This window comes from Prionailurus bengalensis, chromosome X (assembly GCF_016509475.1).
Source record: "Prionailurus bengalensis isolate Pbe53 chromosome X, Fcat_Pben_1.1_paternal_pri, whole genome shotgun sequence".
Taxonomy (NCBI): domain Eukaryota; kingdom Metazoa; phylum Chordata; class Mammalia; order Carnivora; family Felidae; genus Prionailurus; species Prionailurus bengalensis.
In genome coordinates, this window is record NC_057361.1 from 128,224,094 (window position 1) to 128,250,164 (window position 26,071).

The window sequence follows — 26,071 nt, forward strand, 5'->3', positions numbered from 1 at the left end:
ATAAACATTGGGGTACAATTGCCCCTGTGCATCAGTACTCCTGTATCCCTTGGGTAAATTCCTAGCAGTGCTATTGCTGGGTCATGGGGTAGGTCTATTTTTAATTTTCTGAGGAACCTCCACACTGTTTTCCAGAGTGGCTGCACCAATTTGCATTCCCACCAACAGTGCAAGAGGGTTCCTGTTTCTCCAAATCCTCTCCAGCATCTATAGTCTCCTGATTTGTTCATTTTGGCCACTCTGACTGGCGTGAGGTGATATCTGAGTGTGGTTTTGATTTGTATTTCCCTGATGAGGAGCGACGTTGAGCATCTTTTCATGTGCCTGTTGGCCATCTGGATGTCTTCTTTAGAGAAGTGTCTATTCATGTTTTCTGCCCATTTTTTCACTGGGTTATTTGTTTTTCGGGTGTGGAGTTTGGTGAGCTCTTTATAGATTTTGGATACTAGCCCTTTGTCTGATATGTCATTTGCAAATATCTTTTCCCATTCCGTTGGTTGCCTTTTAGTTTTGCCTTTGCTGTGCAGAAGGTTTTTATCTTCATAAGGTCCCAGTAATTCATTTTTGCTTTTAATTCCTTTGCCTTTGGGGATGTGTTGAGTAAGAGATTGCTACGGCTGAGGTCAGAGAGGTCTTTTCCTGCTTTCTCCTCTAGGGTTTTGATGGTTTCCTGTCTCACATTCAGGTCCTTTATCCATTTTGAGTTTATTTTTGTGAATGGTGCGAGAAAGTGGTCTAGTTTCAACCTTCTGCATGTTGCTGTCCAGTTCTCCCAGCACCATTTGTTAAAGAGACTGCCTTTTTTCCATTGGATGTTCTTTCCTGCTTTGTCAAAGATGAGTTGGCCATACGTTTGTGGGTCTAGTTCTGGGGTTTGTATTCTAGTCCATTGGTCTATGTGTCTGTTTTTGTGCCAATACCATGCTGTCTTGATGATGACAGCTTTGCAGTAGAGGCTAAATTCTGGGATTGTGATGCCTCCTGCTTTGGTCTTCTTCTTCAAAATTCCTTTGGCTATTCGGGGCCTTTTGTGGTTCCATATGAATTTTAGGATTGCTTGTTTTAGTTTCGAGAAGAATGCTGGTGCAATTTTGATTGGGATTGTATTGTATGTGTAGATAGCTTTGGGTAGTATTGACATTTTGACAATATTTATTCTTCCAATCCATGAGCAGGGAATGTCTCCATTTCTTTATATCTTCTTCAATTACCTTCATAAACTTTCTATAGTTTTCAGCATATAGATCTTTTCCATCTTTGGTTAGATTTATTCCTAGGTATTTTATGCTTCTTGGTGCAGTTGTGAATGGGGTCAGTTTCTTTATTTGTCTTTCTGTTGCTTCATTATTAGTGTATAAGAATGCAACTGATTTCTGTACATTGATTTTGTATCCTGCAACTTTGCTAAATTCATGTATCAGTTCTAGCAGACTTTTGGTGGAATCTATCGGATTTTCCATGCATAATATCATGTCATCTGCAAAAAGTGAAAGCTTGACTTGATCTTTGCGAATTTTGATGCCTTTGATTTCCTTTTGTTGTCTGATTGCTGATGCTAGCACTTCCAACACTATGTTAAACAACAGCAGTGAGAGTGGGCATCCCTGTCGTGTTCCTGATCTCAGGGAAAAAGCTCTCAGTTTTTCCCCATTGAGGATGATGTTAGCTGTGGGCTTTTCATAAATGGCTTTTATGATGTTTAAGTATGTTCCTTCTATCCCGACTTTCTCAAGAGGTTTTATTAAGAAAGGGTGCTGAATTTTGTCAAAGGCCTTTTCTGCATCGATTGACAGGATCATATGGTTCTTATCTTTTCTTTTATTAATGTGATGTATCACATTGATTGATTTGTGAATGTTGAACCAGCCCTGCATCCCAGGAATGAATCCCACTTGATCATGGTGAATAATTCTTCTTATAAGCTGTTGAATTCGATTTGCTAGTATCTTATTGAGAATTTTTGCATCCATATTCATCAGGGATATTGGCCTGTAGTTCTCTTGTTTTAGTAGGTCTCTGTCTGGTTTAGGAATCAAAGTAATACTGGCTTCATAGAATGAGTCTGGAAGTTTTCCTTCCCTTTCTATTTCTTGGAATGGCTTGAGAAGGATAGGTATTATCTCTGCTTTAAACGTCTGGTAGAACTCCCCTGGGAAGCCATCTGGTCCTGGACTCTTATTTGTTGGGAGATTTTTGATAACCAATTCAATTTCTTCGCTGGTTATGGGTCTGTTCAAGCTTTCTATTTCCTCCTGATAGAGTTTTGGAAGAGTATGGGTGTTTAGGAATTTGTCCATTTCTTCCAGGTTGTCCAATTTGTTGGCATATAATTTTTCATAGTATTCCGTGATAATTGTTTGTATCTCTGAGGGATTGGTTGTAATAATTCCATTTTCATTCATGATTTTATCTATTTGGGTCATCTACCTTTTCTTTTTGAGAAGCCTGGCTAGAGGTTTGTCAATTTTGTTTATTTTTTCAAAAAACCAACTCTTGGTTTCGTTGATCTGCTCTACAGGTTTTTTAGATTCTATATTGTTTATTTCTGCTCTGATCTTTATTATTTCTCTTCTTCTGCTGGGTTTAGGCTGTCTTTGCTGTTCTGCTTCTATTTCCTTTAGGTGTGCTGTTAGATTTTGTATTTGGGATTTTTCTTGTTTCTTGAGATAGGCCTGGATTGCGATGTATTTTCCTCTCAGGACTGCCTTCACTGCATCCCAAAGCGTTCAGATTGTTGTATTTTCATTTCCGTTTGTTTCCATATATTTTTTAATTTCTTCTCTAATTGCCTGGTTGACCCATTCATTCTTTAGTAGGGTGTTCTTTAACCTCCATGCTTTTGGAGGCTTTCCAGACTTTTTCCTGTGGTTGATTTCAAGCTTCATAGCATTGTGGTCTGAAAGTATGCATGGTATAATTTCAATTATTGTATACTTATGAAGGGCTGTTTTGTGACCCAGTATGTGATCTATCTTGGAGAATGTTCCGTGTGCACTCGAGAAGAAAGTATATTCTGTTGCTCTGGGATGCAGAGTTCTAAATATATCTGTCAAGTCCATCTGATCCAATGTATCATTCAGGGCCCTTGTTTCTTTATTGACCGTGTGTCTAGATGTCTATCCATTTCTGTAAGTGGAGTGTTAAAGTCCCCTGCAATTACCACATTCTTATCTATAAGGTTGCTTATGTTTATGAGTAACTGTTTTATATATTTGGGGGCTCAAGTATTTGGCGCATAGACATTTATAATTGTTAGCTCTTCCTGATGGATAGACCCTGTAATTATTATATAATGCCCTTCTTCATCTCTTGTTACAGCCTTTAATTTAAAGTCTAGTTTGTCTAAGTATGGCTACTCCAGTTTTCTTTTGGCTTCCAGTAGCATGATAAATAGTTCTCCATCCCCTCACTCTCAATCTGAAGGTGTCCTCAGGTCTAAAATGAGGCTCTTGTAGACAGCAAATAGATGGGTCTTGTTTTTTTATCCATTCTGATACCCTATGTCTTTTGGTTGGCGCATTTAGTCCATTTACATTCAGTGTTATTATAGAAAGATATGGGTTTAGAGTCATTGTGATGTCTGTAGGTTTCATGCTTGTAGTGATGTCTCTGGTACTTTGTCTCACAGGATCCATCTTAGGATCTCTTGTAGGGCTGGTTTAGTGGTGACGAATTCCTTCAGCATTTTTTGTTTGGGAAGACCTTTATCTCTCTTTCTATTCTAAATGTCAGACTTGCTGGATAAAGGATTCTTGGCTGCATATTTTTTCTGTTCCTCACATTGAAGATCTCGTGCCAATCCTTTCTGGCCTGCCAAGTTTCAAAAGAGAGATCAGTCACGAGTCTTACAGGTCTCCCTTTATATGTTAGGGCACGTTTATCCCTTGCTGCTTTCAGAATTTTCTCTTTATCCTTGTATTTTGCCAGTTTCACTATGATATGTCGTGCAGAAGATCGATTCAAGTTATGTCTGAAGGGAGTTCTCTGTGCCTCTTGGATTTCAATGCCTTTTTCCTTCCCCAGTTCAGGGAAGTTCTCAGCTATTATTTCCTCAAGTACCCCTTCAGCACCTTTCCCTCTCCCTCCTCTGGGATACCAATTATGCGTATATTATTTCTTTTTAGTGTATCACTTAGCTCTCTAATTTTCCCCTCATACTCCTGGATTTTTTTATCTCTCTTTTTCTCAGCTTCCTCTTTTTCCATAACTTTATCTTCTAGTTCACCTATTCTCTCCTCTGCCTCTTCAAGCCGAGCCGTGGTCATTTCCATTTTATTTTGCATCTCGTTTAAAGCATTTTTCAGCTCCTCCTGACTGTTCCTTAGTCCCTTGATCTCTGTAGCAAGAGATTCTCTGCTGTCCTCTATACTGTTTTCAAGCCTAGCGATTAATTTTATGACTATTATTCTAAATTCACTTTCTGTTATATTATTTAAATCCTTTTTGATCAGTTCATTAGCTGTTGTTATTTCCTGGAGATTCTTTTGAGGGGAATTCTTCCGTTTGGTCATTTTGGATAGTCCCTGGAGTGGTGCGGACCTGCAGGGCACTTCCCCTGTGCTGGGTGTATAACTGGAGTTGGTGGGTGGGGCTGCAGTCCGCCCTGATGTCTGCCCCCAGCCCACCGCTGGGGCCACAGTCAGACTGGTGTGTGCCTTCTCTTCCCCTCTCCTAGGGGCGGGATTCACTGTGAGGTGGCGTGGCCCGTCTGGGCTACTTGCACACTACCAGGCTTGTGGTGCTGGGGATCTGGCGTATTAGCTGGGGTGGGTAGGCAAGGTGCACGGGGGCAGGAGGGGCAGGCTTAGCTCGCTTCTCCTTAGGTGATCCACTTCAGGAGGGGCCCTGTGGCAGGCGGAGGGAGTCAGACCCACTTCCGGAGGGGTGGCTCCGCAGAAGCACAGCGTTGGGTGTTTGCGTGGAGCAAGCAAGTTCCCTGGAAGGAACTGGTTCCCTTTGGGATTTTGGCTGGGGGATGGGTGAGGGAGATGGCGCTGGCAAGCGCCTTTGTTCCCCGCCAAACTGAGCTCTGTCGTCCCGGGGCTCAGCAATTCTCCCTCCCTTTGTCCTCCAGCCTTCCTGCTTTTCCGAGCAGAGCTGTTAACTTATGACCTCCCAGATGCTAAGTCACGCTTACTGTCGGAACACACTCCGTCTGGCCCCTCCGCTTTTGCAAGCCAGACTCGGGGGCTGTATTTGGCCGGCAGGCTGCCCCTCCGCCCCGGCTCCCTCCCGCCAGTCCGTGGAGCGCGCACCTCCTCTCCGCCCTTCCTACCCTCTTCCGTGGGCCTCTCGTCTGCGCTTGGTTCCGGAGACTCCATTCTGCTAGTCTTCTGGCGGTTTTCTGGGTTATTTAGGCAGGTGTAGGTGGAATCTAAGTGATCAGCAGGACGCGCGGTGAGCCCAGCGTCCTCCTAGGCCGCCATCTTCCTCGAACTCCTCCTTCTCAAGTTTTCAATGGTTCTTTTGTTGATCTCACCACATTTGTAGATCAGATGGCTAGGAGTGGTAGATTTACCCAAATTTATGCATCCAATGATGACAGTGTTGATATGAGTTTTTTCCTTTCCAATTTTGGCTTAGATTTAGGGATGGTTTTCATGACACCTCTGTTTTGGTGGCAAACCCATTGTGAAAAAAGCAATTATATCTTAGACCTCATAAGATGTTTTCACCATTCTTTATACAAACAATATTTATACTTATCCATAATTTATCCTTTCTTTACTTTTTTAGTCTTTTTTGCCTTTTACTTCTTTCATTATCACTTTCCTATTGTCTCAACTACATCATTAGAATATTTTTATTGGGTTTTTGCTGGTGGTGATATTTAGGTTTCTGTTTGTCTGAAAATGTCCCATTTCACCTTGAATTCTGAATCATATTTTTGATGGATATAGAATTCTAGGTTGGCAGTTATTGTATTTCAACGCACTCTAGACATCATTTCCCTGTCTTCTATGTTTAATTAGCACTACTGAAAAGTCACCTTTCTGTATCTCATTTGAATATATGCTGTCTTTTTCCTTTGGCTGCTTTTAAAAGGATGTTTATTTATTTATTTTGAGAGAGAGAGTGTGTGTGTGCATGCACATAAGTGGGGGGGGGCAGAGAGAGAGGGAGACAGAGAGTCCCAAGCAGGGTCTGCACTATGAGCACAGAACCCAACATAGGGCTCGGACCCACAAACTGAAAGATGATGACCTGAGTCGAAATCCAGAGTCGGATGCTCAACCGACTGAGCCACCCAGGTGCCCCTCTTTGGCTGCTTTTTTTTTTTTTTTTTAATTTTTTTTTCAACGTTTATTTATTTTTGGGACAGAGAGAGACAGAGCATGAACGGGGGAGGGTCAGAGAGAGAGGGAGACACAGAATCGGAAACAGGCTCCAGGCTCTGAGCCATCAGCCCAGAGCCTGACGCGGGGCTCGAACTGACGGACCGCGAGATCGTGACCTGGCTGAAGTCGGACGCTTAACCGACTGCGCCACCCAGGCGCCCCATCTTTGGCTGCTTTTAAGACTTTTGGATTTTCTGAAGTTTCACTCTGATGAAACATTCCTAGGTGTTGATATTTTTATTCACTCTGTTTGGGGTTTGTTGAACTCCCTGAATCTGTGCATTCATGAATTTTTTCAATTTTGGAAAATATTAAGCCACTATCTCTTCAATTATTGCTTCTCCTCTAATCACTCTTTCCTTTCCTTCTGCAATTTCAATTAAAAATAGGTAAATCTTGGGGCCTGGGTGGTTCAGTCAGTTAAGCATCCAACTTGGGCTCAGGTCATGATCTCGTGGTTTGTGAGTTCAAACCCCGCATCAGGCTCTGTGCTGACAGCTCAGAGCCTGGAGCCTGCTTTGGATTCTGTGTCTCCCCCTCTGTCTGTCCTTCCACGCTCGTGCTGTCTCTCTCTCAAAAAATGAATAAACATTAAAAATTTTAAAACATAGGTAAATCCTTCACACTATCCTTTACGTCTCCTCTGTCTGTTGCTGTATCACAAATTACATCAAAACTTTAGTGGCTTAAAACAGCAACCATTTTGCAGTACTTTTCAATTGTGTTAACTCAGAATTGCTCCTCATGGTATCATATGTAGTCACTCAGTGCTCAGTTCTCCTGGTATGCTCTCTCTGGAAGAAGCCAACCACTATGTATGAAATATGATTATCCAGGTACTCTCATGCTAGAAAGGTTACATATAGGCCTTCTGGTCAAGAGTCCCAGCAAGTCTAGATTTCCATTATTTTCTGCCAAGGCATCAGATGTGTGAATGAAGCCATTTTGGACCTTCAAGATAAACCCAGAGATTTCATGGAAAACACAGATGACAGAAAACTGGGCTGCAAGTCAATGAAGTGAATTAACTGGCTTACTGTTACCTTGAGGATGTAGACCTCTGGGGACCCAGCTTAAAGTGGACATGGTTTACATCTACTTTTACTCTCTTGATGGACCCATTGAGTCTTATTTGAATGCTATCAAGATGCTTATGGCTCCCAAGCTTATTTGTCTTTAGCACAGAGCTCTCCCTTGGATTCCAGACTCATATATCCAACTGACTACTCAACATCTCAATTTGGGCATCTAGTGGGCATCTCAAAGTAAACATGTTAAAAACCGACCCTTGAGTGTTTCCTCAAATAAATCTGTTCTACCTCAAGCTTTCCACATCTCATTAAATGTCATCATTGTCCACCTAGTTGCTTAGGAAAAAAAATAACTAAAAAAAAAAAAAACAACAAAAATTTCTCTGAGTCCTCTCCATTGCCCCCATACTCAACCTAACAGCAAGTCCTGTTTGCTTGTTTTCAAATTATACTCAACAACTTTCCATTTCTTTTGATTTTCCCCACCACAATTTTGGTCTAAATAATCTGTCTTCTCCGGATGACTGTAATGGCCCCTTTGCTGGTTTCCCTGCCTCTATTTTGGCTCATGGAAATTGTGCTACCATTCAGTTGGCATTCTCTGGAGTGCAGACATACACGAGAGACCTCCTCTTGCCTCCCTACATCCATCATTTACTAATTCATTCAATAGATATTTAAGCATTTATCACATGCCAGGAACTGATTAAGGTTTTGGGGATATACCATTGAACAACACCTTCACAATTTGTGCTTTCAAGAACTTAGTTTCTAGTTGGGGAAAATAGACTATAAACAAGTAAATGTATAATATTTCAGGTGCTAGTAAGTGCAGTGAAAGAGTGTGGTAGGAGCTGTATGCATACACAGTGTTCAGGGAAAGCCTCACTGATAAAATGAAATTTGAGCAGCAATGTGAAAGAAGTGAGAGGATGAACATTAGGATATCAAAAGAAGAGAATTCTAAGAAAAGAACACAAAGTGCAAAGGCCTGGAGAAAGGTATATATTTGCTCTATCTGAGGAAGTACAATAAGGGCAATGTGGTTAGAACAGAGTGAGCAGGAAACAATGGTAGGATATGAGAGCAGAGACGTTTCAGTGGGTCAAATCTCAGAAACTTGAAGGCCATGGTGAAGATTTTGGAATTTACCAACGGTAGAAAGGAAATCCACTAGGAGATTTGGAGCAGAGAACAATAATCAGAATTACACTTTGAAAATTTACTTTAGGTTCTGTGTAGGGAAAAGACTGTATAAGGGCCAGGCTGGAAGCTGAAAGTACAGTTAAGAGGCTATTACAATAATTTGGGTGAGAGTTGAGGATGGTTTAGACCAGAGTGGTAGCCACTGATTTGGATACCAGTAGCTGGATTCTTTTCCACCTATTCTTCCTTTAAGCCACTTCAAAAAGTCTTTTTTATCTCCATTATTCCATTAAAAATACATTTTCAAAGTCACGGATGATCTTTACTAATTCTCAGCCCTTGTCTTAGTTGAACTCTCAGTACTATTTCCTTTTTTAAAGTTTTATTTATTTTGAGAGAGACAGAGGGTAAGAGGAGGGACAGGGGCGGGCAGAAAGAGAGAATCCCAAGCAGGCTCTGTGCTGTCAGTGCAAAACCTGATGTGGGGCTCAAACACCCAAACTGTGAGATCATGATCTGAGCTGAAGTTGGACGCTTAACTGACAGCCACCCAGGAACTCCGATTACTCCATCCTGTGTGCTCTCATCCTGTCTGACACCAATTTTCTATCTTTTTTTTTTCACTAACCTCACTGTCAATCTTTCTCTGTAAACTTAAGTGTTAGTTCTTTAAACTCTCCTCTTTTCTATCTAAACTTATTCTCATGATGGTCTACGCTTATGCAGATAATATCAAGTTGTATTATCTCCATCTAAGATACCTTCCTTGAACTTGAAATTCATATATAAACTACCTTACCATGTACAAAATTAGTCTCTTAATTTCTGCTCCCTCCACAAATCTTTTGTTTGTCCAGTGTTTTCCATGGCAGTCAATGACCATTCCTTCTTTTTAGTTACAAGACTCTAAACGCCGAAGTTATTCCTAACTCATCTTTTTCTCTCACAACCACATCTAATTCATCAAAGAATACCGCTGGTTATAATTTCAAAAAATAACAAGAATTTGATTATGAACTGAGAATTGGATAAGATGAAAATGCACTATAATGGAAAGTTGGAGATGGTTGACTAGGAAACTGGAGAGGTTGGCCTTAGGAGCAATGGTTATTTATTGCCATAAGCATGAAGACGGTATATGGTTACGGATGTCAATAAATTTGTTGGAGGTTGGGACGTTCATTGCATAGGCATTGGCTATGAATGAGAAGGGCTATTGGAGAATGGGTAAAGGGGGTTGGAGATTTAAGGAAAAAGCAAATGCAGGGGAAGGGTCCAGGACAGTGGGAAAGTCAGTAGATTAGGGAAATATTCTATAGTTGCTATGCATCAATAAGGGCCCACTTGAGGTAGACAGAGAGGTCAGAATGTGACAATGAGTAATGAAGAAGGCACCTAACCTTTCTCTAGGACCTATATTATCTTACCACTGCTCATCTTTACTACTTCGTCTCCCATAACCACCCCCATCACCCCAGTTCTTCACTCTACTCCAGTCAGACTGGTCCTTTCTTGTTCCTCAAACTTGTTTCATTCTCAGAGCCTTTGCATTCCTTGTTCCCTCTGCCTGGAAGCATCTCTCAGAGCTCCATCAAGTGTCTTCTTCTCATCATTTAGGTCTCAATTTCACAGAGGATTTCTCTGACCAACACAGCTAAAGTAACACCCCAAGGCACTCTCTATCATATTAGATTCTACCTCCTGAAGAGCACCATCAAGATTCCTCTATTTTTCTGCTAATTTATTACCTCTTGCTCCCCCCAATAGAATGTAAGCTCCTATTCTGCTGCAACCCAGTGTATACAAGAGTGTCTGGCATAGAGTAGGTGCTCAATAAATACATGATTGACTCTCCATAAGACTTTCCTTATCTTCCAAATTTCTCTGTGCTTTCTCTTCCCTGCCCAATCTCTTTCTGCTTCCCTAACAATCAAATCCTCCCACTTTGCTCCCTGGATCCCCAGTACCATGGAAAACAACATTCTCTGTATCCTCAACATCTTTACCACACACTTTACTTCTTCCTCCTGCTTCTCTCAGAACCTTTTCACAAGATTAAAATTACTCCTGCAGCTCACAAGGTTGATAGGTGAGGCTGACTTTCTTCCTGTTCCCCATTGATGCTTCTTGACCTTGACCCATTTACCTTTTGTAACTCTCATTATTGGTGTCATCATCTAACCTCCTATTTACTCCTCAGCTCCATCTCGACTTTGCTTCCTGGACTTCAGGGTTCTTCTATAAAGCAACCTTTGGAGATTTATTCCTGCAGATTAGCTGTGTTTTTCATATTGTTTCAGCATCTGGTAAAGTCAAATGTGGCAATAGCAGGACAAAGGAATAATCAATGTACTCATACCTGTTTCTTAGTGCATGGGGAGATCTACTCATCCCATAATCCCAGAGACGCTCCACTGCAGCAATGAAATAGTGTCGTGTTCTCTTTTGAAAGCTGCGGAGGCCCTGATTTTCATCTTCACCATAGATGTCAAAATCTTCTCTCTTCATTTCAATTGAGAACGTATCATCATACTCAATTTTGTCTTCCTCTGACTGAAGAGTAGTAAGGGTTATTTCTCTTTGATGGCGTTTTGAGACCGGTGGGTTCTGAGAACACAATCTTCCAGTCTCTCCTTGCTTTGACCTGGTGGCTTCTCTTTGGAGTTCACCTTGCCCTTCATTTATTGCTGCTACTGAAGGACTGTTTTCACAAGGGCCCAAGGGCAAAATGGTGTCCTTGCTCTTAAAAGCTATGTTTTTCTGTGACTTTTGGGATTTCCACTCTTCTCTTGGTATCTGGGTGGCATTGTTGTTATCCCAAGCAAGGGGACCCAGCAGCTCAGAGGGAATCTTTTCAGAGCTCTCTGTTGTCCATTTCAGGAAGGGCACTTTTCCGGGTCCATTTATTTTCTTAGGTCCCTGTGTTTTCTGAAGGAAGATCTTCTCCATAAGATCCAGGTGGCCAGAAGAATCATTGCTAGTTTTTGTAGGGAAAGAGTCTTCTTGATGAACATGAGCTTTAGGGAGTAATTCAACTTTGCCAGATGCTTCAGACAAGCCTTGTTGCAAAAGAGTGTTTTCACGTTTCTTGGACATGCGTTGGTTCATGGCACTTTTCCCTAGGGAGCTGAACTTTCCTTGACCTACAATCATTTCTGAGGTTAGGAAGGCTACAGAAAGTTTATTTCTCTTGGCTCCTTGTGAGAAATGAGTGCTTTTTTGGACCCCAGAACTCTCCCTGAAGGTATAAGTGCAGGCTGACACTGGAAGATGAGAAGAGTTGTCCTGGGATGGGATCTTGGTCAGATCTGTATGTCTGACTGATGGAAATGCTGATTCCTTTGCAATGGGTAATGCAGAGTCATTCATTTGAATGGTGCCCTGATTCCCTATAGAACAATCTGATTGGAGGGACTGAGTGGCAGCCCCTTTTTCTTTCTCATTGTCCTCTATCTGTGTGAGGGTTCCATGCATCAAAAAGTTCATGTTTTTGGATGACTGGGTTGAGGTGTCATTCAAAATTACCCCCCTTGCAAACTTAGTTTCTTCTAGTGAGAGTCTGGATTGTTTCAAGGCCCGCTTACCACGCTGAGTGAGCATATTATGCTGACTTGGATTAGGAGACATCCTTGGAGTGCTTGAAAACCTCTCTGCCATTTCCTTTGTTTGATTTCCCAAACCTTCCAAGTTTTCTTCCTCCCTTATTTTTGAGAAATGGACTATGTGAATCCCTGCTCTATGTGCTGAATCATTTAATGACCTGGTGTCTTGAAGTATTGGAGTATATGGCCCCTCATCTAAACCTTCCACATTTCGCTTAGTGCTTAGTAAGAAAAGGTTCTTCAGGGAATTATTAGTGTCAGCTACTGTATATTCCTGAGGCAAACCCACATTTTCTTGGGTTAATTTCTCCTTTCTTTCTATCTCTTCCTGAGATTTTTCTTCTTGATTGTAAGTACCATTATCTTGGACATTGGGCAAGTTAGTAAAAAACATGCTCTTGCTGTTTGGAAAACTCATCTCTTTGAGTTCTGTGTCCTTTGTAAATTCATCTTCTCCTACTACCACCTTCTTTTCTGACAAAAACTTCTGATCTTTCACAGATTTTTCTGATCCTAAAGATGTTAATTGTGTTGGAATGGGCCTTTGCCCAGAGCTTAGGGAGTTCTCGCCATGGGTCCATTTTATCCACTTTGCTGAATCTGGTGAGAACAGTGTCTTGAAGAATGAGAGACCTGGATTTTCTGCACCTAGTGGCACCAGGCCCTCTTTGTTTTGGTAGACCACTTCCACATTTTTTGATGAAGTAGTTTTATTTGACACATGCTTTAGCTCCAAAGCTGTAATATTTCTGTCCATAAATGTTTCATTATGAAGCAAAGAAGTCATTTCTTGAAACTCAGCATTACTTTCTAATATAGTATCTTGCCAGACTGATGTACTGTTCTCAGTTAATAATGTTGGGACATCAACATGATTTTTGCTATTAGTTGTTGAGTTAATTGTTGCGTTGTTTGTCTTTATCAAAGAGATATTAACTTTGAATAAAGCATTATCTTTAATTAATGAAGCAGGTCCATGAACTCTGTCTTCTTTAAATAACCCATTTCTCTCCACTGATAATACATTTTCTCCCAGTGAACTTTCTTGACTATTCATTAAAGCTGCTTCTAACAACTTGGAATCATTATCTCCTTCACTCGAGCCCAAAGGTACACCAGAGTCAATAGAGTGAGATGAATTTTTGCCAAATACAATGGTACCTAAATGACTATTTGAGTGAATTGACATATTTAGGGGTCCTAAGGAACCTGTCTTTTCAGTACCTGCTGCCAACTTGTCTGATGGAATTGTTGGTGAAGCTGTTAGGTTGTCTGATGAACTAGAAATTTTTAAATCAAGGTTCTTCAACTCTGCTGTTACAGTTGCCCCCAAATTCTCATTTAATCTTAATTTTAGTTTTGGCTCAGGAGTAAATACTCTGTCCCCACTGTGATGGAGCTCTGGTCTGAGATCTGCCACTGCAGATGGGCCCTTGTGTCTTTCTATAGCTCCAAGTAAATGATCATCTGCTTCATGTGTGGCTTCCTGGAAATCAGATAAGAGTAATCCACGTGGAGTAGGATTCTGTCCCAGAAGCATCAGCAAATCACTAGAGGAGACACTTTGTACGTTAAGCAGCTGCGTTCTTTCTCCAGGCTGAGGGTCAATCTTCTTTATGTCATTTTCTGGAGTTGTGGTGGCTTTGAATTGCTTTTGCCTAGGGCTATGATGTCTTGAATTCTGGGAGAAGCTTCTGGGTTCAATGACATTGTTTTCATTCAAGAGGGAGGCTGGAATATCTTCATATCTATCCTCATCATAATCATCAATGTTCCCATTACAACTAGAAACCTTCAGTAAAGCTGTCATGCCTCTGTTCCGAAAGTCTGAGTTGTGGCACCCCAGCACCCATAGACCTGGAAGAAGAAAAAGACTCTGGTTACTCACAACCCACATCCCAAGCAAGTTATGTATTAGTCGTTCTCTTCTATTCCCAGATAATGAAAAAATAGTAGTCGGTACCCTTGTATTACAAGTCATTAGGTTAAATCCCTGGCACATAAAACAGTCCAACAATGGTAGTGAAAGTGCTTTTTTGCATTGCCGCTGTTGTGGTATATCTGTCTGTGATCACAAGAAAGGGTTGTGATTACAAATGAACAGATATTGGAATAAAAATGGAGAAATATAATTAACATATACAACAGTGGGGAGTCCTAATAGTCACACAGAACTCTTTGATGATGATAGTGACTTAATCCCTGAAACTGTATGTAGGCTAGGTATTATTGCTATATTACATAATGGCACAGGTTCTTACAGTCAGATTGCCTGGGTTCAAATCCTAGCTCTACCATTTACCAGCTGTGTGACTTTGAGCAAATCAACTGATCTCTCTGAGCTCCACTTTTCTAATTTGGAAATGAAGCTAATAGTATCTCCCTTATCAAATAATGTATGCAAATCACATATCAATGACTAGCTTCCATTGTCATCAATTTGCAGGATAAGTAAGCACAAGGGAGTAGGACTTTAGGATATATATGATAGAAAATCCCTCTACTGTGCTAGCAATGTTAATTTCTGCTGTAAACAAGATTATTCAAGTGAAGGAATTTTACAGTGGCAAAGGAAAAACTTTCCTCAAAGTATATTTCCATAGAGACCTAAGAGATAATGGGATACCCATGGAAAAGGTCTTTATGGTCAAATGCATTTTGGAATTAGTGCACATTGCACTCTATGTGCAAATAATCAATCCGATGGTAAATGAGAATAAATACATTTTATATCATACAAGGATTTAGAAAATCTACCTTTAAAGCAGCCATGCTGAGGAGGTGGTGGGAGAATATTTTCTACCAAAATAAAGGAGTATACTGTAAATTTAAAAATAAGATGACATGGGATACAGGAAATCAGCGCTGAAGAAAAGTCCCAAATTAATAACTGATTTTCAGATCTAGAAAAAAAACAGCCCAGACTGGGGGAGGAGGATGCATGGGTCCAGGTGGTCAGTTTCTAAGTGAAAAAGAATATGTTGTATGATAACACTCTTGAATAAAAAAGAGAATAACTAAAGGGAAAACATTACAACAAGAACAGTAAAACAATTAGAAGTTTCAGCTAAACAAGTTATAAAAAGAAGAAATAAATTCTATAAATACATAGTCATAATAATGTGGTTTCACTAAAAATATGGACATAGCTATATCATAAGTTTGTGGATTGGGAGCCCAATTTCATGAGATTTAAAGCATAATTTTGATGGTGTGAAACGATGTTGGGTCAGAGTAGATCAAGACTGGAGCTGAAATGAGTAATTTAAATAAGGTTTTTGACTCTTAAAATTCTACTGTTATAACTTAGACACAACCACTTCCTTCTTCTTCCTAAGGAGGATAGTAGTTGAGTGAGAAAAGGGAAAATGAAACTCCATAAACAGGTTTGGAATGACATACACCAAACTGTGAGAAGGGCCTGGGATTGGGAACAGTGATCAAGAAGGACTGTAGTTTTATCTGTATTGGTGCAAAGTTTTTAATGAGAACATCTTTTTGTATTACATGCACGAGTAAAGATTAATGTAAAGCATAATTAATTAAATCTCAATCGAACAGCTTAAAGAAGAGCTGATTCTTTGATGAAAAACTCAATAAAATAAATAACCAAATAAAAATAAGAAATTCTACATGTATAAAATTTGGAATAAAAAAGGAGATATAGTTACAGTTGCAGAGAAAATTAAAAGAAGGGGGAATAGGGAGTGACTTCTTAATGGTAAAGGGTCTCTTTTTGGGGTGATAAAAATATTCTGGAATTAGATAATAGTAATGGTTGCACAACGTTGAATTATAATTCCCTTGGGGACACCGGCTGGCAATCCCCTCCTTCACCTTCTGCCACAGGCAAATCATGTCCAGTCAAGTTTGAGACTGGGTCAGTGGGTATAGACCAGTCTCCTGCCACAGAATTGTACACTTTTAAATGGTTAAAATGTGAATTTTACCTCAAAAAAAAAAAAAAAACCAGACAAAAGGAATCAGACTTTACCATTCTGAACACAGGAAATCTTTAGGGGCTTTATTTAGCTTGAGATTTGTAAATAATGATATTACATTAGGATTTTTTTCCCTCAAGACACATAAAGCCATTTTAATTTGTCTGTAGAATTTAAGTAATCACCAAAATAGTTTAAAAGCTTCATAAAATATTGTTATTTGTAATATTTTTCTCTGCCTATACACATACATACATATACACACAATTTCTCTCTTTGGTTTAGATATTTATAACCATATTATACATAATGTTTTATCATCTTTTTGGTACATATTCATTTGTTAATTGAAAGAAATATTTATTAAGCACTTACTACAGGCCAGGAACTATATACATTAGGGATATAGTGATGAATAAGATAAACAAGGTCTCTGTCCTCAGCGAGTCTGAAAATTAGTTGGAAAACAGATAACAAAGACATAAATGTACAAGACACTTCCAGAGATACTGCTGGAGTCCTGCCAGGTTCTTTACTCACTTTCCACAAAAATCCATCACTTGTAAGTACAATAAGTTTCTGGGTATAAAGGTGAACATATGTTTATATAGGATGAGACTGGTTTTTATTCCCCAGAAATTTCCCTTTGAGAGTTTATGTCCAGAGAGGCCTTCAGTGTAAGAGAAGAACTACAATCTGACATGCTTTTCCCCGCAGACAACAGAGGTGTGAAGGACGAGAGCATGGAGTGGCCTAGCACTCGTTACTAAGCTGTATGAATGTAGCAACAATCTGTGTTGGATTTAGGCCATGTCAGTGTTTTTGCCGACAGCTGATGCTGTCAAAAGCCTTGCAGTGGTTACGGACGGAGAAGGAAGATGAGAAAGTGACAGCCACAACCATCCCAAAGGCTCCCCAGTGGTTTGAGGGTATGTGTACCAAGAGAGATTACTCGGTGGTATTCAGATGACAGTACAAGTGTTCACAAAGCACACAGAAACATGTTCAGCTCACACACGGTAACTGCATCTATAAATATATATTCACCACTACAGTTTAGTAAGCACACTTAAGATTTTGGGCAATGGTAAGTAAAGGCACTTTTTAGAGGAAAGACTTTAAGTTAAATACCTGATGTTCTGCTGTCATTAAAATGCCTTGCAATTAGTAACATCACTTGGACCATTCAGTATCCGCTCCCACATGAACACATGAACAGCGAGCAAAGGATCACAGCTGTTAGTAAGAGAATAATATAAATAGCTAACCTGGATTTTCCATTGACATGAAGACAGTTTCTCCTGAGAATGGGAATAGGGTAAGTGTGTCTTCATAGACCATTTTGTGTTTGAAGGTGTATCCAGAGAAGAAGACAGACAGGAAGTCAGTTTGTGCTCCAACACTTAGAATGTACCAGTATGCCACCTCATGCAAACAAACTGACAGCTGCAAGTTGTCAAAAACATAGCCGTTGATGCCTGCAAACCAAATGGGAACAAGACATTTGATTTATTATTTTGGGTTGTCATGACATGATGAAAAATAATGATGGGTTAAGCCCATTACCTTATTCCCAAGGAGAGGTAGCGCTATACTTTCCATAACAGTACATCGCTAGTACTTGGTCACCTAGCTCCCAGTAGCAAAGCGAGAAGAGTCATAGACTTTAACCCTCCGTGAACTGGAGAGGGAAATGCTACAAAAGACGACCTTGATTTATACAACTGGAATACTGGCTGCCAATTAGATAATTGTATTGTAGCAATGTTAAAGTTTTTCAAAAAATATCTGTACTCATAGTGAATGCAAAATGAAGTATTATGAGATAAAACAGCATGATGTCTGCAACCTGTTCTGAATTGGAAAATAAACAATAAAAGTATATGGAGAAAAAAGAGAATAATACAGTAAATAAGGAAAAATATTAAAAATTAGTGAATCGGGGAGCCTGGGTGGCTCAGTTGGTCAAGCGTCCAACTTTGGCTCAGGTCATGATCTCGTGGTTTGTGAGTTCAAGCCCTGATTTGGGCTCTGTGCTGACAGCTCAGAGTCTGGAGCCTGCTTCGTATTCTGGGTCTCCTCCTCTCTCTGCCCCTCCCATGCTCATGCTCTGTCTCTCTCTGTCTCTTAATAATAAATAAATGTTTTAAAAAAATTAATGAATTTGGGTAAAAGGTATATGGGAGCTCTCTATAATATTCTTGTAGAAGTTCTGTAAGTTTGAAATTATTTCTAAATAAAAAGCTAAACAAAAGTAACAGTGACTTTCTTCTATAAAGGGAATTATTTCTGAAAGCCTCTTCCATACATCTATCTATCTATCTATTCAATAAGTGCCTGTCTATTCTGCAGAGTGGTTCACAAATCTACTAAGCAATGCTCAGACTCTAGCTGAGGGCAACTAAGCGAGAATCAAATTTCTTGCCCTACAAAGCATTAAAAGATATTATAAGTCTATTGTAATTGAAGGTGTGGTCATCCACAGGTATACATGAATATGTCAATCAGAATATAGAGTCCAGAAAGAGATACAGATATACATGGGAATTTAATACGTGATAAAGGCAGCATTTCAAACTGGTAGCAAAAGAGAATGAACTATTTGCTAAATGCTGATGGAAAATATGACTATTCATTTATTTTTTATTTTTAAAGGTTATTTATTTATTTATTTATTTTGAGAGAGAGAGAGAGAGAGAGAGAGAGCATGTGAACAGGGGAGGGGCCAAGAGAGAGGAGAGAGACAGAATCTCAAGTAGGCTCTGTACTGTCAGTGTGGGCCTGACGCAAGGCTTGAACCCACGAACTGCGAGATCATGACCTGAGCCGAAACCAAGAGTCAGATGCTTAACTGACTGAGCCACCCAGGCACCCTGAAAATATGACTATTCATATGGAACAACAAAAGACTCTGAATAGCCAAAACAATCTTGAGAAAGAACAAAGCTGGGGGCAATCACAATGGCTGATTTCAGGCTACACTACAAAGCTGTAGTAATTAAAGCAGTATGGTACTGGCACAAAAATAGTCATAGACCAATGGAAGAGAATCAAAAGCCCAGAAATATATCCTTAAGTATATGGCCAACTAATATTTGACAAAGCAATCAAAAATATTCAATGAGGGGGCTCCTGGGTGGCTCAGTCGGTTAAATATCCGACTCTTTTGGTTTCAGCTCAGGTCATGATCTCACAGTTTGTGAGATGGAGCCCCGCATCGGGGCTCTGTGCTGACAGCAGGGAACCTGCTTGGGATTCTCTCTCTCCCTCTCTCTCTCTGCCCCTCCCCTGCTCACACGCTTGCTTGTGCTCTCTCTCCCTCTTTCAAAATAAATAAATTTTAAAAAAGAATATTCAATGAGGAAAGGGTAATGCCTTCAATAAGTGGTGCTGGGAAAACTGAATAGGCATCTGGAGAAGAAAGAAACTGAACCCTTACACCCTACACAAAAATTAACCTGAAATGCATTAAAGACTTAAACATAAGACCTGAAAGTGTAAAACTCCTACAAACATAGGGAAAAGGCTCCTTGACATTGGTTTTGGTGATTATTTTTCTCGATATGACACCAAAAGCACAAGCAACAAAGGAAAAATTAACAAGTGGGATGACATGAAACTAAGAAGCTTCTGCACAGCAAAAGAAACAATCAACAAAATGAAAAGGCAGCCTAAGGAATAGGAGAAAATATCTGCAAATCATTTATCTGGTAAGGGCTTAATATCCAAAATATATAATGAACTCATAAAACTGAGTAACAAAAAAAAAACCTCTGATTTTTAAAAAGGGCAGAGGAAGGTGTCCCTGGGTGGTTCAGTTGGTTAAGCATCCAACTGTTGGTTGGTCAATGGGTACATGAAAAGATGCTCATCATCATTAATCATTAGGGAAACGTGATCATTAGCAAAATAGATCAGAGACAGAAAGACAAACAGTGTATGATTCCACTTATATGTGGAATCTAAGAAAGCTGAATTCATAGAAACAGAGAGTATAATGGTGGTTACCAGGAGGGTGGTGGGGGAAATGGGGAGATGTTGGTCAAAGGGTACAAAATATCAGTTATAAGACAAGTTCTGGGGATCTAATTTACAGCATGGTGATTATAGTTAATAATACTGTATTATGTACTTGAAAGTTGCTAAGAGAGTAGATCTGAAATGTTCTCACTAGAAAAAAGAAATGATAAGTATGTGACATGATGGAGGTGTCAGCTGACAGTATGGTGGTGATCATTTTGCAATATATAAGTATATCAAATAAACATGTTTTCACCTTAAACTTATACAATGTTATATGTCAATTATATTTCTGGAATATCTGGAAATGAAACAAGGCAAAGAACAACCTCAGACTTTGTATGAAGGGCAGTATTTTAAGAGTAATCCTCCCCAGGGGCACCTGGGTGGCTCAATTGGTAGAGTGTCTGACTCTTGGTTTTGGCTCAGGTCATGATCTCATGGTTCATGGGTTTGAGCCATGCATCTAACAGCTGAGAGCGTGGAGCCTGCTTGGGATTTTCTGTCCCTCTCTCTCTGCCCCTCCCCCCTCTATCAAATAAATAAAACTTAAAGAGCAATTGTCCCCAAAAGTAAATAGAAGTGTGCATAACTTCCAAAATAGTAAAGGAAAAAGATGGAGTTTAAAAATAGCTTAATCAAAAAAGCAACAAAGGAGAAAAAAATGAAAAATTCAGAAAAAATAGGAAACACAAAATCCGATAGTACCAATAAATCCCATGCAATGGGCTACATGCCCCCCGTAGGAGAGAGATGGTCAGATTGGACTTGAAAAAGTAGAACATGTATTCCTTCTCTAGACTTGTATTGCCACATTTTCTTGACATAACTTACATAGTTTTGTTTTTGAAACAAAGTGGGAATAAAGTGATAGAGATATGATTAGAAATACTGAGGAAAGGGGCGCCTGGGTGGCGCAGTCGGTTAAGCGTCCGACTTCAGCCAGGTCACGATCTCGCGGTCCGGGAGTTCGAGCCCCGCGTCAGGCTCTGGGCTGATGGCTCAGAGCCTGGAGCCTGTTTCTGATTCTGTGTCTCCCTCTCTCTCTGCCCCTCCCCCATTCATGCTCTGTCTCTCTCTGTCCCAAAAATAAACGTTGAAAAAAAAATTAAAAAAAAAAAAAAAAGAAATACTGAGGAAAGAGCCCTAGCCCAGAATGATTAGAACATATCACATTGCCTTGAAAACATATCACTCTCTACATATACATATATATATATATATATATATATATATATATATATATACATGTCTATGCTTTCTCTCTTGTGGTCATTATTTACTTTACAAAAATGAGGTCATATGACATATACTTTTTCTGCATCTACATTAGGTTATTCAACAATACTTAACAGAAATTGCTTTAAGTAGCTGGGTACAGCTCTGATCCATTCTTTTTAATGGCTTCATGATATTTCATATTATGGGTGTGCCACAATATATTGAAACATCCCTCTAATGATAGGCATTACCTTTGACTTTAGTTTATTTGTTTTAGGCACTATAAACACTGCTACAATACATCCCTGTACATCTGTCCTTATGTACTGGTGTTTTACTCCCATGAGATATATCCCAGCAGTAGGAATGTTGGATCAAAAGGTATATATATTTAATTCTAAAAATTTACATAGTAAAATTGGTTCTTATTTGGAGCACAGTTCTGTGAGTTTCAGCACATACACCAATGTGTGTAGCCACGAGGACAATCAGGATACAGAACATCTCATTCAACACGGAAAACTCCATTGTACCGGAGCCGTTCATTGCAAAGAATCAAGCTCCAGCTCCACCCAAGCTCTGACAACCACTATTCTATTTTCCATCCTTCCCCAGAATGCCCTTGTAAATGAAATAACACAGTATGCCACCTTTTGTGACTGGATATTATCACTCAGCTTAATGCCTTCGGGGTTCATTCATGTTTTGTGTATCAATGTTCATTCTGTTTTATTGCTGAGTATTCAAGTGTGTGGATGTACCACAGTTTGTTTAACCATTTGCCTACTGTGGGACATTTTGATTGTTTCTAAGTTTTTAAAAATAAAACCTGGCATATTTGTTCCCCAGGGGTCCATTTTCAAGAAGCTAAAGGCGAAGGTGGGAAAGGAGAGGTTTCCTCCCCGTTTACTTTCTCCCTCATTGTGTCTTCCCCAGGGGATAGAAATGGTGTGGACCCCCAAACCTACCCAAATAAAATCCCAAAAAACTGAGTTTCCAAAAAGTTACAGCACCTTAATTCCTCGTATTAAGGGGAAAGGAGACAGAGGGAAGGAGGTCCCTGGTTTGTGGGGAGACTCCCCTAGTTTGGTGGGATATTCCTCCCCACTTTGAATTGCTGGCCCAAATGGAACAAGCAAGGGCTACAGCATTCAAGTTTCATCAAAGCCACACATTTTCCTCCCCTGCCTGACCCAAAGATATTCTACATTAAATCTGCATTCATTTCTTCACTTGTAATATGCGTGCTTTGAAATCTTTCTAGCTTCCTTCCCCAATTATCTGCTGTTAAGGAATTTCAGTCATCCAGTGGGACAGACAGGGTGAAATGTGCTCATTCCATCTTAACCAGAACCAGAACGGCAAATGCATATATTTTTAATTTTAATGGTTTCAATCAGATCTGTTTCAAAATACTGTGCTACTTGTGTACTACCATCGCATGAGCATACCCTTGTGCTCACAAGCCCACGAGTAATAATTGTGTTACTGTCTTATCATTTTGCCAGTCTGATAGGTAGCAAGTGTCACAGCATTGGTATTCTATTTTGCATTTTCCTGTAGTGAGATTGAAATTTTTAAAATATATTGTTGACCATTCTGACTTGTGTGTGTATGTATAAAACACACACATATATGTGTGTATGTAATAGGCTGAACTGCGCTCCTCCCCAAATTCATATGTTGAAGTTCTAACCTCTAGTGTCTCCGTATGTGACTGTGTTCAGAGATCAGGTGTTTAAACAGGTAATTCACCAAATGAGGTCTGAGGGTGGCCCTAAGAACATGAAGTTTGTACCCAGACATGTGCACGCACAGAGGAAAGACCCGTGTGAGGGTACAGAAAGTGGCCATCAACAAGTCAACAGGCCCCTTCTGCTGACACCCAGATGTCAGATCTTTAGCCTCCAAAACTGTGATGAAGTAACCGTCTGCCATGAAGTCACTCAGTCTGTGGTCCTTTAAAGGTTAGGGTAGGCCTTGCAGACTAACACAATATATATATGTGTTCATATATGGTTATATAATCATAGAGAAAATACGTTTTAACATGAGCTATTAGAATATGGAATCCTTAGTGGGAAGGTATAGTTTGGGAGGAAATAGAGAGATAAAAGGGAGGAGGCAGCCAAATAAACATAAAAAAATCATGTTGTGTACCTTAAATATATATAATTTTTATTCATCAGTTCTACCTCAAAAAAGCTAGAAAAAAAGATTTCTTTTTAATGTACAGAGTCTTGATTAATTTGACTGTAGCTAGCAATGGGTTTACATGTCTAAAATTGCATTCCCTTTGTAGTTCATGTGTAACTTACCAATTGAATGCATTAAAATAATTTTTAAAATTTTAGTTTTAAGAGCACCTGGGTGGCTCAGTTGGTTGAGCGTCTGACTCTTGATTTTGGCTGAGGTCATGACCCCGGGGTCCTGGGATTGAGCCCTATGTCAGGCTCTGCACTGAGCATGGAGCCTGCTTAAGATTCTTTTTGTCTCTCTCCCTCACTTGTGCTCTCTCTCTCTCACTAAAAAGAAAAATAATAAATAAATAAATACATACATAAATACATAAATAAATAAATACAATTTTAGTTTTAAGTAATCTCCACACCCAATGAGGGGCTCAAACTTACAACCTTGAGATCAGAGGTTGTATGCTCTACCAGTGCCCCACATGCATTTTATATTAAGGATGGATTTTGCATATTTGGATAAATGAAAGTTATGTCTTATTTGATTTATTCCTTAAGAATAAAGTTCTCTGAATGCTTGATATCTTCTAAAAGACAAAAGCGTATGCATTATATGATCACATTTATGTACTTACTTACAGAAAACTGTGTATGTTCATATGTAACAATTTTTAAGGAAATAAGACTCTTGCCTGGCATATCAATTAATCTGGACATCAATTTGGTGGCTTCAGTTTTCCTTTATCCATCACCCACTGGACTCAAGTGCTGCTTTACTTACTGTGCATGATGTTAGAGACCTGGAGCTCCGGGTCGTGGGGCGGCACTGCATCTGCATTCGGGAGGAAGCGCTTCATATTCTCTGCGAGGTACCAGCTTTGGTTCTCATCAAATACAGAAAACAGGATGACGTTTCTCTTGTCTGACATCATCTGTTAATTGTACATATTGAAAGAAAGAAATGCTATGAGTCTTGTTAGGTAGGAATTAGCAGTCTGCACGAAGTGATGGCATACATGTGCTATATCTATACTGAATCCTTTGGTTCAATTCCATTTCTCCCTAAGGTCACTATTATGGCACATACCAGGGCCTGGGGGGAGGAGCAGGTGCTGCAAACAGTGAGTATATGTTTAGAGCAGATGTGCCCTCAAGGCAAGAGGGTGACTGGACCCACCAACTTAGTTTCTTCTGGACCCAAAGTCAAATGCTGACTGATTTTTTGGTACAGTCTGCAGCCTCATTTCCTCCAAGTTCAGATTAGAGGATTTTCATTCTTTAAAGACTCAAGTGATTATTCAGTGTTTTTCTTAAACAAGTTAGTCAAATCAAGTAAGATTAATGCCTCTCCTAAAATTCCAACAGGCAAGTGTCCTTCCACAAAGCTACCAATCTATAAAAAAATAAAAACAGAAAACAGAAATCAAATAACAAAGTTAAAATGGACCATAAAATGTTAACTAACACAAATATCTTAACTTTTCTGTTTATTTTTAAAAAAAATTTTTTTAACGTTTATTTTATTTATTTGTGAGACAGAGAGAGACAGAGCATGAACAGGGGAGGATCAGAGAGAGAGGGAGACACAGAATCTGGAACAGGCTCCAGGCTCTGAGCTGTTGGCACAGAGCCCGACGTGGGGCTCAAACTCACGGACCGCGAGATCATGACCTGAGCCGAACTGGGACGCTTAACCAACTGAGCCACCCAGGCACCCCTCTGTTTATTTATTTTTTTAACATTTATTCATTTTGGGGAGACAGAGACAGAGCACGAATGGGGGAGGGGCAGAGAGAGGAGACACAGAATCTGAAGCAGGTTCCAGGCTCCGAGCTGTCAGTACACAGCCCAACGCGGGGCTTGAATTCACAAACCGTGAGATCATGACCTGAGCCGAAGTTGGATGCTTAACTGACAGAGCCACCCAGGTGCCCCTTAAGTTTTCTGTTTAAAAGTTTTAAAGTTCTTTTCAGAAAAGCAGTTTTTATATGAACCAAAATTAGGAGTTAGTACTTGTTAACTGAATCTGTTAAGACTTACTGTGTGAACTTCACTAGTAGGTGTAAATTTCAATTTGCATAACCTAGCACTACAGAAACCAAAATGCTGAGGGGAGAATGCTGGAAAATATACAGGTACATTTCAGTCCTTTTCCAAAAACTAGTAGAAAAACTATAATTATGAAAACAAAATTCAGGGCTGGTACTTGACCAAATTTTTGCCTCTTTGATTTGTGTGCCACATGTTTTAAAATTCACATGCTTTATTCCCTAAATAAATGAAATGTTCTCAGACTAGTACAAATCCTATGTTTCCTACATAACCACATAGACATGTAGTCAAGCCTCAGCAATATGGCACTGAGTTATTCTGGATCCAGGCAATGAGTTTTTGACAAGCATTAGGCTTTTCTTATTCAGACAACTCAACCTTATTTTTTTAAAGCAGCGTAAGTGGTCTAAATTTTCAACATTTCTGAAAGATCTTATATCTTTTCCTGTATTTTGCTCGACAAATATTTATGGAACCCCTACTACATGCCATGTGCTATGCTAGACGCTGCACATATGTTAATTTTGA

The 26,071-nt window shown here is 39.7% G+C and overlaps 1 protein-coding gene across 2 annotated transcripts in view; it reads right to left on the bottom strand.

Moving 5' to 3' along the window:
* The window catches only part of F8 (coagulation factor VIII), a 131,574-nt gene that overhangs the window by 41,466 nt on the left and 64,037 nt on the right, over positions 1–26,071 (bottom strand). For both annotated transcript variants that reach the window (XM_043570610.1, XM_043570609.1), the window contains 3 exons: positions 24,273–24,423; positions 17,327–17,536; positions 10,875–13,974 (listed from right to left, as the gene is read on the bottom strand). In XM_043570610.1, coding sequence (XP_043426545.1) covers positions 10,875–13,974; positions 17,327–17,536; positions 24,273–24,423 — 3,461 coding nt within the window. The remainder of the gene's footprint in view (positions 1–10,874; positions 13,975–17,326; positions 17,537–24,272; positions 24,424–26,071) is intronic.